We start from the raw sequence: 16,273 nt of genomic DNA, 5'->3' as shown, positions 1-16,273 counted from the left end.
GCGATTTAGAATCGTCCGGATCAGTGTCAAAGCTTGCATCAACGTAACCATTTACGATGAGCTCTTTGTCACCTCCATAAACGAGAAACATATCCTTAGTCCTTTTCAGGTATTTCAGGATGTTCTTGACCGCTGTCCAGTGATCCACTCCTGGATTACTTTGGTACCTCCCCTGGTAGACTTATAGCAAGGCACACATCAGGTCTGGTACACAACATTGCATACATGATAGAGCCTATGGCTGAAGCATAGGGAACATCTTTCATTTTCTCTCTATCTTCTGCAGTGGTCGGGCATTGAGTCTTACTCAACTTCACACCTTGTAACACAGGCAAGAACCCTTTCTTTGCTTGATCCATTTTGAACTTCTTCAAAACTTTGTCAAGGTATGTGCTTTGTGAAAGTCCAATTAAGTGTCTTGATCTATCTCTATAGATCTTGATGCCCAATATATACGCAGCTTCACCGAGGTCTTTCATTGAAAAACTCTTATTCAAGTATCCCTTTATGCTATTCAAAAATTCTATATCATTTCCAATCAGCAATATGTCATCCACATATAATATTAGAAATGCTACAGAGCTCCCACTCACTTTCTTGTAAATACAGGCTTCTCCAAAAGTCTGTACAAAACCAAATGCTTTGATCACACTATCAAAGCGTTTATTCCAACTCCGAGAGGCTTGCACCAGTCCATAAATGGATCGCTGGAGTTTGCACACTTTGTTAGCTCCCTTTGGATCGACAAAACCTTCTGGTTGCATCATATACAACTCTTCTTCTAGAAATCCATTCAGGAATGCAGTTTTGACATCCATTTGCCAAATTTCATAATCATAAAATGCGGCAATTGCTAACATGATTCGGACAGACTTAAGCATCGCTACGGGTGAGAAGGTCTCATCGTAGTCAATCCCTTGAACTTGTCGAAAACCTTTTGCAACAAGTCGAGCTTTATAGACAGTAACATTACCGTCAGCGTCAGTCTTCTTCTTGAAGATCCATTTATTCTCAATTGCTTGCCGATCATCGGGCAAGTCAACCAAAGTCCACACTTTGTTCTCATACATGGATCCCATCTCAGATTTCATGGCCTCAAGCCATTTCGCGGAATCTGGGCTCACCATCGATTCTTCATAGTTCGTAGGTTCGTCATGGTCTAGTAGCATAACCTCCAGAACAGGATTACCGTACCACTCTGGTGCGGATCTTACTCTGGTTGACCTACGAGGTTCAGTAACAACTTGATCTGAAGTTCCATGATCATCATCATTAACTTCCTCACTAATTGGTGTAGGCGTCGCAGAAACCGGTTTCTGCGATGAACTACTTTCCAATAAGGGAGCAGGTACAATTACCTCATCAAGTTCTACTTTCCTCCCACTCACTTCTTTCGAGAGAAACTCCTTCTCCAGAAAGATTCCGAATTTAGCAACAAAAGTCTTGCCTTCGGATCTGTGATAGAAGGTGTACCCAACAGTCTCCTTTGGGTATCCTATGAAGACACATTTCTCCGATTTGGGTTCGAGCTTATCAGGTTGAAGTTTTTTCACATAAGCATCGCAGCCCCAAACTTTAAGAAACGACAACTTTGGTTTCTTGCCAAACCACAGTTCATAAGGCGTCGTCTCAACGGATTTTGATGGTGCCCTATTTAACGTGAATGCGTCCGTCTCTAAAGCATAACCCCAAAACATAGCGGTAAATCAGTAAGAGACATCATAGATCGCACCATATCTAGTAGAGTACGATTACGACGTTCGGACACACCATTACGCTGTGGTGTTCCGGGTGGCGTGAGTTGCGAAACTATTCCGCATTGTTTCAAATGAAGACCAAACTCATAACTCAAATATTCTCCTCCACGATCAGATCGTAGAAACTTTATTTTCTTGTTACGATGATTTTCAACTTCACTCTGAAATTCTTTGAACTTTTCAAATGTTTCAGACTTATGTTTCATTAAGTAGATATACCCATATCTGCTTAAATCATCTGTGAAGGTGAGAAAATAACGATATCCGCCACGAGCCTCAACATTCATCGGACCACATACATCTGTATGTATGATTTCCAACAAATCTGTTGCTCTCTCCATAGTTCCGGAGAACGGCGTTTTAGTCATCTTGCCCATGAGGCACGGTTCGCAAGTACCAAGTGATTCATAATCAAGTGGTTCCAAAAGTCCATCAGTATGGAGTTTCTTCATGCGCTTTACACCGATATGACCTAAACGGCAGTGCCACAAATAAGTTGCACTATCATTATCAACTCTGCATCTTTTGGCTTCAATATTATGAATATGTGTATCACTACTATCGAGATTCAACAAAAATAGACCACTCTTCAAGGGTGCATGACCATAAAAGATATTACTCATATAAATAGAACAACCATTATTCTCTGATTTAAATGAATAACCGTCTCGCATCAAACAAGATCCAGATATAATGTTCATGCTTAACGCTGGCACCAAATAACAATTATTTAGGTCTAAAACTAATCCCGAAGGTAGATGTAGAGGTAGCGTGCCGACCGCGATCACATCGACTTTGGAACCATTTCCCACGCGCATCGTCACCTCGTCCTTAGCCAATCTTCGCTTAATCCGTAGCCCCTGTTTCGAGTTGCAAATATTAGCAACAGAACCAGTATCAAATACCCAGGTGCTACTGCGAGCATTAGTAAGGTACACATCAATAACATGTATATCACATATACCTTTGTTCACCTTGCCATCCTTCTTATCCGCCAAATACTTGGGGCAGTTCCGCTTCCAGTGACCAGTCTGCTTGCAGTAGAAGCACTCAGTCTCAGGCTTAGGTCCAGACTTGGGTTTCTTCTCCTGAACAGCAACTTGCTTGCTGTTCTTCTTGAAGTTCCCCTTCTTCTTCCCTTTGCCCTTTTTCTTGAAACTGGTGGTCTTATTGACCATCAACACTTGATGCTCCTTTTTGATTTCTACCTCCGCAGCCTTTAGCATTGCGAAGAGCTCGGGAATCGTCTTATCCATCCCTTGCATGTTATAGTTCATCACGAAGCTCTTGTAGCTTGGTGCAGTGATTGGAGAATTCTGTCAATGACGCTATCATCCGGAAGATTAACTCCCAGTTGAATCAAGTGATTGCAGTACCCAGACATCTTGAGTATATGCTCACTGACAGAACTATTCTCCTCCATCTTGCAGCTGTAGAACTTATTGGAGACTTCATATCTCTCAATCCGGGCATTTGCTTGAAATATTAACTTCAACTCCTGGAACATCTCATATGCTCCATGACGTTCAAAACGTTGTTGAAGTCCCGGTTCTAAGCCGTAAAGCATGGCATATTGAACTATCGACTAGTGATCAGCTTTGCTCTGCCAGACGTTCTTAACGTCGTCAGTTGCATCAGCAGCAGGCCTGGCACCCAGCGGTGCTTCCAGGACGTAATTCTTCTGTGCAGCAATGAGGATAATCCTCAAGTTACGGACCCAGTCCGTGTAATTGCTACCATCATCTTTCAACTTTGCTTTCTCAGGGAACGCATTAAAATTCAACGGAACAACAGCACGGGCCATCTATCTACAATCAACATAGACAAGCAAGATACTATCAGGTACTAAGTTCATGATAAATTTAAGTTCAATTAATCATATTACTTAAGAACTCCCACTTAGATAGACATCCCTCTAATCCTCTAAGTGATCACGTGATCCATATCAACTAAACCATGTCCGATCATCACGTGAGATGGAGTAGTTTCAACGGTGAACATCACTATGTTGATCATATCTACTATATGATTCATGCTCGACCTTTCGGTCTCCGTGTTCCGAGGCCATATCTGTTATATGCTAGGCTCGTCAAGCTTAACCTGAGTATTCCGCGTGTGCAACTGTTTTGCACCCGTTGTATTTGAACGTAGAGCCTATCACACCCGATCATCACGTGGTGTCTCAGCACGAAGAACTTTCGCAACGGTGCATACTCAGGGAGAACACTTATACTTTGATAATTTAGTGAGGGATCATCTTATAATGCTACCGTCAATCAAAGCAAGATAAGATGCATAAAAGATAAACATCACATGCAATCAATATAAGTGATATGATATGGCCATCATCATCTTGTGCTTGTGATCTCCATCTCCGAAGCACCGTCATGATCACCATCGTCACCGGCGCGACACCTTGATCTTCATCGTAGCATCGTTGTCGTCTCGCCAATCTTATGCTTCTACGACTATCGCTACCGCTTAGTGATAAAGTAAAGCATTACAGGGCGATTGCATTGCATACAATAAAGCGACAACCATATGGCTCCTACCAGTTGCCGATAACTCGGTTACAAAACATGATCATCTCATAAAATAAAATTTAGCATCATGTCTTGACCATATCACATCACAACATGCCCTGCAAAAACAAGTTAGACGTCCTCTACTTTCTTGTTGCAAATTTTACGTGGTTGCTATGGACTTAGCAAGAACCGTTCTTACCTACGCATCAAAACCACAACGATAGTTTGTCAAGTTGGTGTTGTTTTAACCTTCGCAAGGACCGGGCGTAGCCACACTCGGTTCAACTAAAGTTGGAGAAACGGACACCTGCCAGCCACCTGTGTGCAAAGCACGTCGGTAGAACCAGTCTTGCGTAAGCGTACGCGTAATGTCGGTCCGGGCCGCTTCATCCAACAATACCGCCGAACCAAAGTATGACATGCTGGTAAGCCGTATGACTTATATCGCCCACAACTCACTTGTGTTCTACTTGTGCATATGACATCTACGCATAAAACCTGGCTCGGATGCCACTGTTGGGGAACGTAGTAATTTCGAAAAAATTCCTACGCACATGCAAGATCATGGTGATCCATAGCAATGAGAGGAGAGAGTGTTGTCCACGTACCCTCGTAGACCGAAAGCGGAAGCGTTAGCACAACGTGGTTGATGTAGTCGTACGTCTTCACGATCCGACCGATCAAGTACTGAACGCGCGGCACCTCCGAGTTCAGCACACGTTCAGCCCGATGACTTCCCTCAAACTCCGATCCAGCCGAGTGCTGAGGGAGAGTTTCATCAGCACGACAGCGTAGTGATGATGATGATGTTCTACCGACGCAGGGCTTCGCCTAAGCACCGCTACAGTATTATCGAGGTGGACTATGGTGGAGGGGGGCACCGCACACGGCTAAAAGATCAAACGATCAATTGTTGTGTCTCTAGGGTGCCCCCTGCCCCCGTATATAAAGGAGCAAGGGGGGGAGGTGCGGCCGGCCAGGAGGGGTGCGCCAGGTAGAGTCCTACTCCTACCAGGAGTAGGACTCCCTCCCTTTTCCTAGTTGGATTAGGAGTGGAGGGGAAAGAGGTGGAGGAGAGGAAGGAAGGGGGGGGGGGCGCCCCCCTCTCCTTGTCCTATTCGGACTAGGGGGGAGGGGCGCGCGGCCCTGCCCTGGCCGCCTCTCCTCTTCTCCACAAAGGCCCACTATGGCCCATTAAGCCCCGGGGGGGGGTGGTCGGTAACCCCTCGGTACTCCGGTAAAATCCCGATTTCACCCGGAACACTTCCAATATCCAAATATAGGCTTCCAATATATCAATCTTCATGTCTCGACCATTTCGAGACTTCTCGTCATGTCCGTGATCACATCCGGGACTCCAAACAACCTTCGCTACATCAAAACATATAAACTCATAATATAACTGTCATCGAAACGTTAAGCGTGCGGACCCTACGGGTTCGAGAACTATGTAGACATGACCGAGACACGTCTCCGGTCAATAACCAATAGCGGAACCTGGATGCTCATATTGGCTCCCACATATTCTACGAAGACCTTTATCGGTTAGACCGCATAACAACATACGTTGTTCCCTTTGTCATCGGTATGTTACTTGCCCGAGATTCGATCGTCGGTATCTCAATACCTAGTTCAATCTCGTTACCGGCAAGTCTCTTTACTCGTTCCGTAATACATCATCCCACAACTAACTCATTATTTGCAATGCTTGCAAGGCTTAAGTGATGTGCATTACCGAGAGGGCCCAGAGATACCTCTCCGACAATCGGAGTGACAAATCCTAATCTCGAAATACGCCAACCCAACAAGTACCTTCGGAGACACCTGTAGAGCACCTTTATAATCACCCAGTTACGTTGTGACGTTTGGTAGCACACAAAGTGTTCCTCCGGTAAACGGGAGTTGCATAATCTCATAGTCATAGGAACATGTATAAGTCATGAAGAAAGCAATAGCAACATACTAAACGATCGAGTGCTAAGCTAACGGAATGGGTCAAGTCAATCACATCATTCTCCTAATGATGTGATCCCGTTAATCAAATGACAACTCATGTCTATGGCTAGGAAACATAACCATCTTTGATCAACGAGCTAGTCAAGTAGAGGCATACTAGTGACACTCTGTTTGTCTATATATTCACACAAGTATTATGTTTCCGGTTAATACAATTCTAGCATGAATAATAAACATTTATCATGATATAAGAAAATAAGTAATAACTTTATTATTGCCTCTAGGGCATATTTCCTTCAATCCGTTCATGAAAAACTTGTTGAACATCTGGTTAATATTGTTCAATTTGAACTATTGTTGTATTAGACTTATTTGCATGCTATGTATGGATGATTTGTGCTATTTTATATCCGAACTTTGATGAGTTCGGTCGGATTTGCATGAATTTTATCTGGTCTATTGAAATAAGGTTTTAAATATATGCTGATAGCGTTGAATGGTCTGCTCCCGTGTCTGTGCAGACTGATCCCCTATTCGCAGACGGATGCATGGGCAAATTTACGGGTTAGGAGATTCCCTAACGGTCCACAAGCCAGAACCAATTCACTTGTGAAGTGCTGAAGAGAAGTGCACGTCCCGTAGTCAGCACAAAACACAAAATGGCTCGTTATAATCGATCGCCCGGTCGTCATCCTCTCCTCTTCGTAGCCCGCAAATTCCATGGAATCGAAGCAGGCTCCACTTTCTGGACCAGCGAGAAGCAAATCACACGCAGCTCCCTTTGGCCTTTATTAGGCTGGGCAACAGCACGCTCAGCGCAAGCATCAAACCGGGTGACAGGGCAAGCTCCCAAGGCTGCGCGTCGAAACTTACCAAAGCACGCGCCGGTGCATGCGCGGCGTCTCAATTCAATCTGAATCCATATAGGAGTAATTTAGTGTGATCCCGCGTCTGACCAACCAGCGACTGGACAGTTTCAGTTCGCCATCAATGGGCCATCCGCGGAAAAATATCAGTGCTATCAAGGCTTAGGTGCTACTCCCTCCTTTCCGGTTTATAAGACTCAATCCAAAAATCTCACCAACCAAGGTAGATGGTGAGTGGTGAAATACTTTTTGTAGTTTGCAAAAACACCCAATTAATGTTCTTGTTTTCCTCAAAAAAGTATGTTTACCAATGCATTAATTGCAATGCATGCATGCATAAATTACATGCATTGGTCAATTTTCTCTTAATACTTGCATGCAATGATTTAATGCACCTTGAAATCTGAACATGTGATGGGAAACAACCAAATTGAGCCTTATAAAATGGAAAAACTAAAATTTTGAGATAAGCCCTGTAAACCGGAAAGGAGGGAGTATAGTACTCTCTTCATTTCACAATGTGATGTGTCGTGTTTTTCGAGATCTAAATTTGACCATATATTTAATCAACGAGACCGACTGTGGCGGAAGCAAAAAATATACCATTGGATTCATATTTTTGCTCCCGCCGCAGTCGGTTTATGAATTCAGTGGTATATAATTTTTGCTTCCGTCGCAGTCGGTCTCGTTGGTTAAATGTAGGGTCAAATTTAGATCTCACAAAGCGCAAGCGCACTAGTACATTGTGATATGAAGAGAGTAGGGGTTTGAGGGTTTGAGGGTTTGCTTTAGAGATGAAAGAGAGCCGAGAAGGGCCCAAAAGGGCAGCTTCTTTGCTCCTGTTGGGTATACTCGCCTAAACAAGTCAACATCGATTCCATCGGTCGCCCGAAACGCTTTGCCACCCGAGACGTAGGTAGGTGACGCCCCTACCCCTCCTTGCACTACACCGGCATTGTCCCCCGGACGCCGTTTTGTGCGTGTTTTATCTCGTCTCCGAACAATGGAAGCTGACTTAATTCCAGCACTACTTTTTCCCAGCACCACTAGCACATCAGAAATCACTGTGAGTGAGCAGTGACACATTTTAAAACCTTAATTGTTCCCTGGCGCAAACAGAAAGGCTCGGTGAGACAGGATAACAGGGCTGGTGGATCAGTAAACTAACTGATCCTCTCATGCAGTTGCGGGCGTGCATGCTGAGCTCCATCCGCCTCCCATCTTTTTATGCCCAAGGAGAAGCCGGCAGGAAGCTTCCTCCGGCGCCGAGCTGCTGAAATCCGCTCGCCGGCCGGCTCTTTCTTAGCCAGTGGTTCAGGTGGCATAACGCACGTCTTTGTCCATTTCATTGCCAGGGTTCTGCGCGTGATGTGGAGTTGGGCTCAATTGATTATGTACTCCATCCATTCACAAATATTAATCGTTTTTAATATTTTAATATAAACTACATAAAAATTAAAAATGCTCACAAAATAAAATGAATGAATAAACACACTAAAATGTGTCTATATGTATCTAATTAAAGAAATACTAGTCACTCCGATCCATATTAATACTCCCTAATTTTGTAAAAAAAAAATACCACTATATATAGTGTTACATTGCGTGGGCAGTTCCATAAAGAAATAAACATGTATGTACCGTCAAATAAATACTCCATGTGGTGCATGCGAATGAATTGCATGGGCGGCTTCTTATCTTGGACCTGGCTTCAAAATGAGAATGTGAGATGATGTAAGGGCATTTTTAGCCGATCCCTAAAAGTTAAGGGAGGATCCGGCGGAGTAAAATTAGTGGAGGAAAATTTTACTCCATTAACGATGGCCGCACCTAGCCGATTCCCTACACTTAGTGGAGTAAAAACAAAATTACGTAAATTTTGTGTCCTAGCCGTATGAACTTCAAACACTACACAATATATATATATATATATATATATATATATATATATATATATATATCTTAAAAACATTTAAATTGATGCAGGGCAATGGGCAGAAGCTAGTCTAGGCCGTTTTGTAATTCACTAGTTAGCTTTAGTTCATTGTTGGTAGTCTGGTGGACAAGATTTGGTAGGTTGTTTTGGTTTGCCATGACTTCACTGCTTTTCTGCTCTGGTTTGTTTGTAATTCTTTTGGTCTTCTACTTTCTTTCTCTCTTCAATATAATAAATGCCACTCTCCTGCATAGTTAAAAAAAAGACATTTAAGTTAAAACATGCATAGCATAACCGTCATAACATATAGTTTCATCATCGCGTTTTTCAAATTAAAATACGCAAAGTTCACCCAAAAGGCATCACTTCAAACATAAAGTTTGATCCAATATCACCACAAACATAGCATGTATATGTTGCGGATCGAGGCAACCAATGGCAGGCACCACCACGGCCTCGGTCACCTCCTCCTCTTGCTCCATGTCTTGGGCCGCATCCGAATGATGCCAAATGGAGTCGTAGTTGAGCTCATCAAGTCCCATTGTGGCCGACGACTCCAAAGACGCTTAGAACTCGGCCGTGTTCAGCTCCGCACTACGACAAGGAAACAAAGAAACTACATCACCATCGGCTACAAATAATCACCATTGTCGATGATTTTGTTTACCCTGTAGGCATTTCATCGAGCACTCGACGGACGCGACCCTTGTTGCCGGCTGCGACCACCGCCCGCGCCGGAGCAATGGTCGTAGAGGGCGCTGGAGTAGCTGCACGAGGCGCCGGTCTTGGACGAGGCGCCGCTATGGCCTTCTTCATCTTCTTCTTCGCGGCTGCCTCGGCGAGCGCTGATGCCGCCGCCGTCGGCTTTCAAGCTCGTTTTGTTCCGGCGGGAGGGCGATGGGCCGTTGCCGGAGAGGCGGTCGCCACCCCGGAGGCCATTGCCACGATTGGAGGAGGAGCTTGAAATCGGTGGTTTTTTTCATCCCCAAACTTTTCTTCGTCGCGGGCGGCGGTGCGTGGGTGGTTTCTGGCGGCGGTGGCCGACTAGGCGAGGGAAGGGTCCGGGCTATCCATTCCGGCAGGAAGGACAGTCATCGGTGGTGGCGGCGGGAGGCAAGGCGCCGAGAGGGTGGGAGAAAGAGAGGCCACCACTTTTACTCGGCCGCGGCGGGCTGGAGTATGGTTAGGGAGATTGGATGGGATTTTCCGTGGGAGGATAAATTTGCCTTCACTATTCGATATAGGGTTTCGGTTAGGTGCGTTGTAAGGGAGGATAACTGAATTTATCCTCCCTTGCAGCCTGATATAGGAGATTAGTTAGAAATGCCCCGAAAGCATGCAGCCAAGGAAACGACAAGCAGCTAGGGGCGAAATGTTCAGTATTTAATAACTCATAAAATTGGCATTTCGAAGGTTCTCAAAAAGAGCAGGGGACAAAATGAATGGAAAAAGCACGGCCATGCTTCTGCCGTCATGGTAGCAATAGGAAACGGAGCTAGTTACCTGAAGCAGATCGATTAGAGAATTGGATCTGACACTCGATATCACTACTCGCTAGTCTCACCACTGCCATGCTGCATCTTGCATACGACGACACGTACCTATAGCTAGCTTACTCAAGGCGGTGCTATCCATGTTTTCTTTGGATATCCGATCGAATTACTTGTATGTTCTCTCCTTACTTAAGCTCACGTACGTGTATACCTATGTTTCAGTATCTGCAAGGCTTAGCTATGCCAATTTTAAACCAGTTTGAAACTGACGGCGATCTGTAAAATCACGCTAAAAATGTCACTCCTGACTCCTCCCACACAGGCTGGCGATCCGTACGTGTAAAACGCAACTCAGCAAGCGGGCATGGGTTCGACCGATCCTTCCGCCAGAAAGCAAGAAGAACCACAAAAGTCGGGTGAAATTTCCGCCGCTGCAGGCCGTAAAATGCTGCCCATCGCATTGGACTGCTTCGCCTTTCTCCCCCTTATATATAGGCCCGCACCTCAAGCCTCACCCCTCTCACCGCACGCGCGCGCAGACGCAGACTTCACTAGCTTAGCTTTCGCACAGAGAATTCCAAAGCTTTCCAGCTTGGTAGCGTCGCGGGCCGACGGCGAGCATGGAGGTCGCCAAGCCAGGGTCGTCCAAGCGCATGTCCCCGATGGGGAGCTTCAAGCTGAGCCTGCTCGCCTGCGGCCAGTGCAAGGCCACCACCGTGTCGCCCCCGGACTCCCCCACCGGCGCTGGCGCGAGGTCCGGGCGGTCGCTGTCGTCCTCGGCGTCGTCCTCCGCGGGGACGTCCCGCGGCCGCGAGCGCGACCGCCAGGCGGAGCTGCCGGAGATCTTCCGCCACTTCGACCGCGACATGGACGGCCGCATCTCGGGCCGGGAGCTGGGCGAGTTCTTCGCGTCCATGGGCGACGGCGGCGCAAAAGCCGCGCTGGAGCTGGACGCGGCCAGCTCCGGCGGCGGTGGCGACCTCATGCTGGGGTTCGAGGACTTCGTCAGGATCGTGGAGCGCAAGGGCGGGGATGAGGAGGAGCGCGAGGACCTGCGCCGCGCGTTCGAGGCCTTCGAGGCCGTCAAGGGCTCCGGCCGGATCACGCCGCGCGGCCTGCAGCGCGTGCTCAGCCAGCTCGGCGACGACCCGTCCGTCGCCGAGTGCGAGGCCATGATACGCGCCTACGACGACGACGGCGACGGCGAGCTTGATTTCCACGATTTCCACCGCATGATGAGCCATGACTAGCTGCCTGTGGCGCGGCTGGGCATCACTTTGTTCCTTCATCCGTGTGTTTCCAGTTTCCAGTGCGTGAGTGTGTGTGGTTTGTGTGGCGCGCGCGCCAGTTTGAACGTGCTATGCTGTTTGGGTGTTTCTGCTTTTACAAGGGAGCTGGATAACGTTGACATATTGGAGATCACGGCCTCATGCAAATTCAGATGATATGCAAATCTGTAATCCATGCAAATTTTAATTGACCAAATAGCATCATGATTTTTTTATTTTGAACTATCTCGCGAGGTGGGGGGTGTTCCACCTAGATCCACTACTCAAAGTATCACGCAGTGGCAAGTGCTACAAGGCCTTGTCAGTGCAAGAGGAGTTGTTTTTCTGATGACATCGACGAGGTGGCGGCGGCGATGGTGCCTTCGAATAGGTCTCTCTCTACCTCAACAGCGATTGATCTGGAGCCGCTGTCGATCTGGAGCCGACGAAGGGCTTGTGAGGGTTTGTGTCGCCAGATCTGTTGTCTTTCTTTGGATCTTGACAATTGGTGTGTTTTGAGAACAATTGGTTGGCTATTGGTGTGGCGACTTCGGTATCTTCTTCCTGTTGTTCTGCGGCCTGTTTCAGTTTCTTCAACTCTCTAGACGGGTGGTAATGTACTTCATGCATGTACTGCTTTAGGCGATGCTCAAACTTATGTGTTTCAACGATTTTTAAATCTCATTTCAAGCGGCCAGTGACTATTGCGGTGTTTAAAGCCTAGTGTAGCAAGGGCATTTGCAGGTGTCCCTTTCGTTTATTATTGGTTCGGTGCAATTTTCAATCTTTGGCAGGCGGCAGTTAATCGAAGGAAGAAGCAGGCTAGTATGGTTCTCAATGCTATTGATCAATCTGTGTCAAGTTGTCTTTCCATTGTATTGGTTGTTTTGCTTGATATTTATCAGATCTAAGATGCTCTTTCTAGTGTATTTCTTTAAAAAAAGTGTTACAAAGCCGCACTAGAGTGGGAAGAAAGGTACCGTCGCCGAGACATAGTGCTAAAGTCCAAAGAGTAATATCGGAGACGGTGCTTCTAATAGTTACATCGGCTTAGTGGATTTCTTCGGAATATGAAGGCGTTGCGGGAGTCTCAAATTTTCCAAATAATGAAGAGGACCAGCGAGGTCCAGATGTCATGTTTGAGGCCCGCCACCGCGTTGATTTAGCAGATTTGACCGATGGAGATGGTTGTCGTGACTGACTGAAACTTTTGCTCCATAAATATGTCGTGAGTGTCAGCAATCATAGAAGACTAAATGATAGTCGAGTATGTGAACTTGCCTATGCATAGACTCTTTTTGATAATATGATAAAGTGAAATTGCTTCAGTGACCGAGATCATAGTTTGTTAGTTTTCAATGAAGCTTATGGTTCATACTTTATCTTGTGAACGAATTGTCACTTATTCATGAGAAGTTTTATGATGCTATATTATTGTTATAATAATGATCATGATGCTTTCATGTCCGTATTTTGTTTTTATGGACACGTCTGTCTCTAAACATGTGGTCATGATTACCGATTTCGGCTTTCGCTTGAGGACAAGCGAGGTCTAAATTTGGGGGAGTTGATACGTCCATTTTGCATCATGTTTTCCTACTGTTATTTATTATGTTTTGGGTCATTATTTCACTTTATGATATTTTTCTTATGTCTTTTCTCCCTTATTTTGCAAGTTTTACATGAAGACGGAGATTGCCGGGAGCTGGAATTCTGGACCAGAAAGGACTACAACAGGGATAGCTATTCTGTACAACTCCAAATGACTTGAAAATTTACGAAGCACTATTTTGAAATATATAAAAAATATTAGCAGAAAAAACACCAGAAGGGGACCCTGGGCGCGCCCCCCGAGCTTGTGGGGCCCTTGGCAAGCCTCTGGAGCCCATCTTCTGCTATATGAAGCCATTTGCCCTAAAAAAATCAGGAGAAGGGTTTCGGAAGAAGCGCCGCTGTCTCGAGGCTGAACCTGGGCATGAGCACTTTTGCTCTCCGGCAGAGCGATTCCACCGGGGAAACTTCCCTCCGGGAGGGGGAAATCGAAGCCATCGACATCACCAACAATCATCTCATCGTGGGAGGACCAATCTTTATCAACATATTCACCAGCACCATCTCATCTCAAACCCTTGTTCATCTCTTGTATTCAATCTTTGTCTCAAAACATCAGATTGGTACTTGTGGTGAAGGAAATATGTCCTAGAGGCAATAATAAAGTTGTTATTTATATTTCCTTTTATCATGATAAATGTTTATTATTCATGCTAGAATTGTATTAACAGGAAACTTAGTACATGTGTGAATACATAGACAAAACAGAGTATCCCTAGTATGCCTCTACTTGACTAGCTCGTTAATCAAAGATGGTTAAGTTTCCTAACCATAGGCATGTGTTGTCATTTGATGAACGAGATCACATCATTAGAGAATGATGTGATGGACAAGACCCATCCGTTAGCTTAGCATATTGATCGTTAAGTTTTATTTCTATTGCTTTCTTCATGACTTATACATATTCCTCTGACTATGAGATTATGCAACTCCCGAATACGGGAGGAACACCTTCTGTGCTATCAAACGTCACAACATAACTGAGTGATTATAAAGATGCTCTACAGGTGTCTCCGAAGGTGTTTGTTGGGTTGGCATAGATCAAGATTAGGATTTGTCACTCCGAGTATCGGAGAGGTATCTCTGGGCCCTCTCGGTAATTCACATCACTATAAGCCTTGCAAGCAATGTGACTAATGAGTTAGTTGCGGGATGATGCATTACGGAACGAGTAAAGAGACTTGCCAGTAACGAGATTGAACTAGGTATGATGATACCGACGACCAAATCTCAGGTGAGGGAGTCCTGGATAAGGGGGTCCCCGAGCGTCTGGGCTATGTGACATGGGCCGGACTGATGGGCCGTGAAGATACAAGATAGAAGGCCTCCCCCCCGTGTCCGGATGGGACTCTCCTTTGCGTGGATGGCAAGCTTGGCGATCGGATATGAAGTTTCCTTTCTCTGTAAACCGACTCTGTACAAACCCTAGGCCCCTCCGGTGTCTATATAAACCGAAGGGTTTAGTCCGTAGAGGCTGTCACAAATCATACAGGCTAGACGTCTAGGGTTTAGCCATTACGGTCTCGAGGTAGATCAACTCTTGTAACCCCTATACTCATCAAAGTCAATCAAGCAGGAAGTAGGGTATTACCTCCATTAAGAGGGCCCGAACCTGGGTAAACATCGTGTCCCCTGCCTCCTGTTAACTTCGATCCTCAGGCGCATACTTCGGGACCCCCTACCCGAGATCGGCCGGTTTTGACACCGACATTGGCGCTTTCATTGAGAGTTCCAGTGTGTCATCGAGAGAAGGTTCGATGGCTCGTTCGATCATCAACATAGATGCCGTTTCCGGGGAAGGTTTCCTCCCCGGCCAGATCTTTGTGTTCGGTGGCTTCGTTCTGCGTGCCAACTCAATTGGCCACCTCGAACAGATCGACAGCTACGCCCCTGGTCACCAGACCAGTTTCGGAAATCTGGATTATGTCACTGATATCCAAGGAGATTTGATCTTTGAAGGGTTAGCGGCCCCGATCACCGCTCTGGCCTTAGATCCGGAGCAAAGCACCAGGTCCGAAGATGGGAGTTTGGAGCCCACCGGACTCTTCACCGCAAACTGCATTATCGAGGATCCGGAGGCGATTGTGTCCACAGCGAGCTTGGAATCAGACCGGGTTCCCCCTATCATTGAAAGGCCGGACTCGCCCCCGGACTCTAGATCCGAACCCTCGAAGTCCGCGAGAAGCAGGCATGGCCAGGAGGCTTTTACCCCAGCCAGCCCCGCTGACTCTCGCCTCCCCGTCCAAACCTCGCTCTTAAACGAGGCTCTGGACTTAATGCGATCCCTCGCCATTACAGAGGAATCACTTCCGAATTACGCCCAGCCCGGACTAGGGGCTGAGAGCGGGTAATTTCACGTCCCACCCACCACCCACTTCATAGCCACTGTCAAAGATTTAACCGACATGCTGGACTATGCCTCCGAAGACATCGACGGCATGGATGACGATGCCAGAGACGAACAAGGCCAAGACCCGCCGATCACCGGACGTTGGACGGCCACCTCCACATATGACGTGTATATGGTGGACACACCCAAAGAGGATGATGACAACGGCAGGAAGGATCCGGTTGAGGATAAACCCGTGGAGGCACCTCCAAAGCGTTGACGTCAGCGGCCCGCTCAAAATCGCGTTGCGAAAAAGACAACAATACCGGCACCGGAGACAATAACAGTCCAGAGAACGCCGAAGACCCCGAAGCCGCTGTCGAGCCAACATCCGAACAGGATGATTGGCGAGATGGGCAAGTTAATCTGGACGATCCAGTCGGGAACGAGGACTCAGAGGATAGTAACTATCTACCAATCTCCGAGGATGATGTGAGCCTCGGCGACGAACAGTTTATCGTGCCAGAGGAAC

At 46.4% G+C, this 16,273-nt stretch overlaps 1 protein-coding gene across 1 annotated transcript; it reads left to right on the top strand.

The window, feature by feature from the left end:
* Window positions 1-11,073: 11,073 nt before the first annotated feature.
* LOC123169766 (probable calcium-binding protein CML41) lies at window positions 11,074-11,984 on the top strand. Its single transcript, XM_044587636.1, has one exon. It carries the CDS (start codon window positions 11,154-11,156, stop codon window positions 11,781-11,783), a length of 630 nt encoding a protein of 209 aa, XP_044443571.1. The 5' UTR covers window positions 11,074-11,153; the 3' UTR covers window positions 11,784-11,984.
* Window positions 11,985-16,273: the final 4,289 nt, after the last annotated feature.

This window comes from Triticum aestivum, chromosome 7D, assembly GCF_018294505.1.
Source record: "Triticum aestivum cultivar Chinese Spring chromosome 7D, IWGSC CS RefSeq v2.1, whole genome shotgun sequence".
Classification (NCBI taxonomy): domain Eukaryota; kingdom Viridiplantae; phylum Streptophyta; class Magnoliopsida; order Poales; family Poaceae; genus Triticum; species Triticum aestivum.
This window is presented reverse-complemented; position numbering and strand designations above follow the sequence as displayed.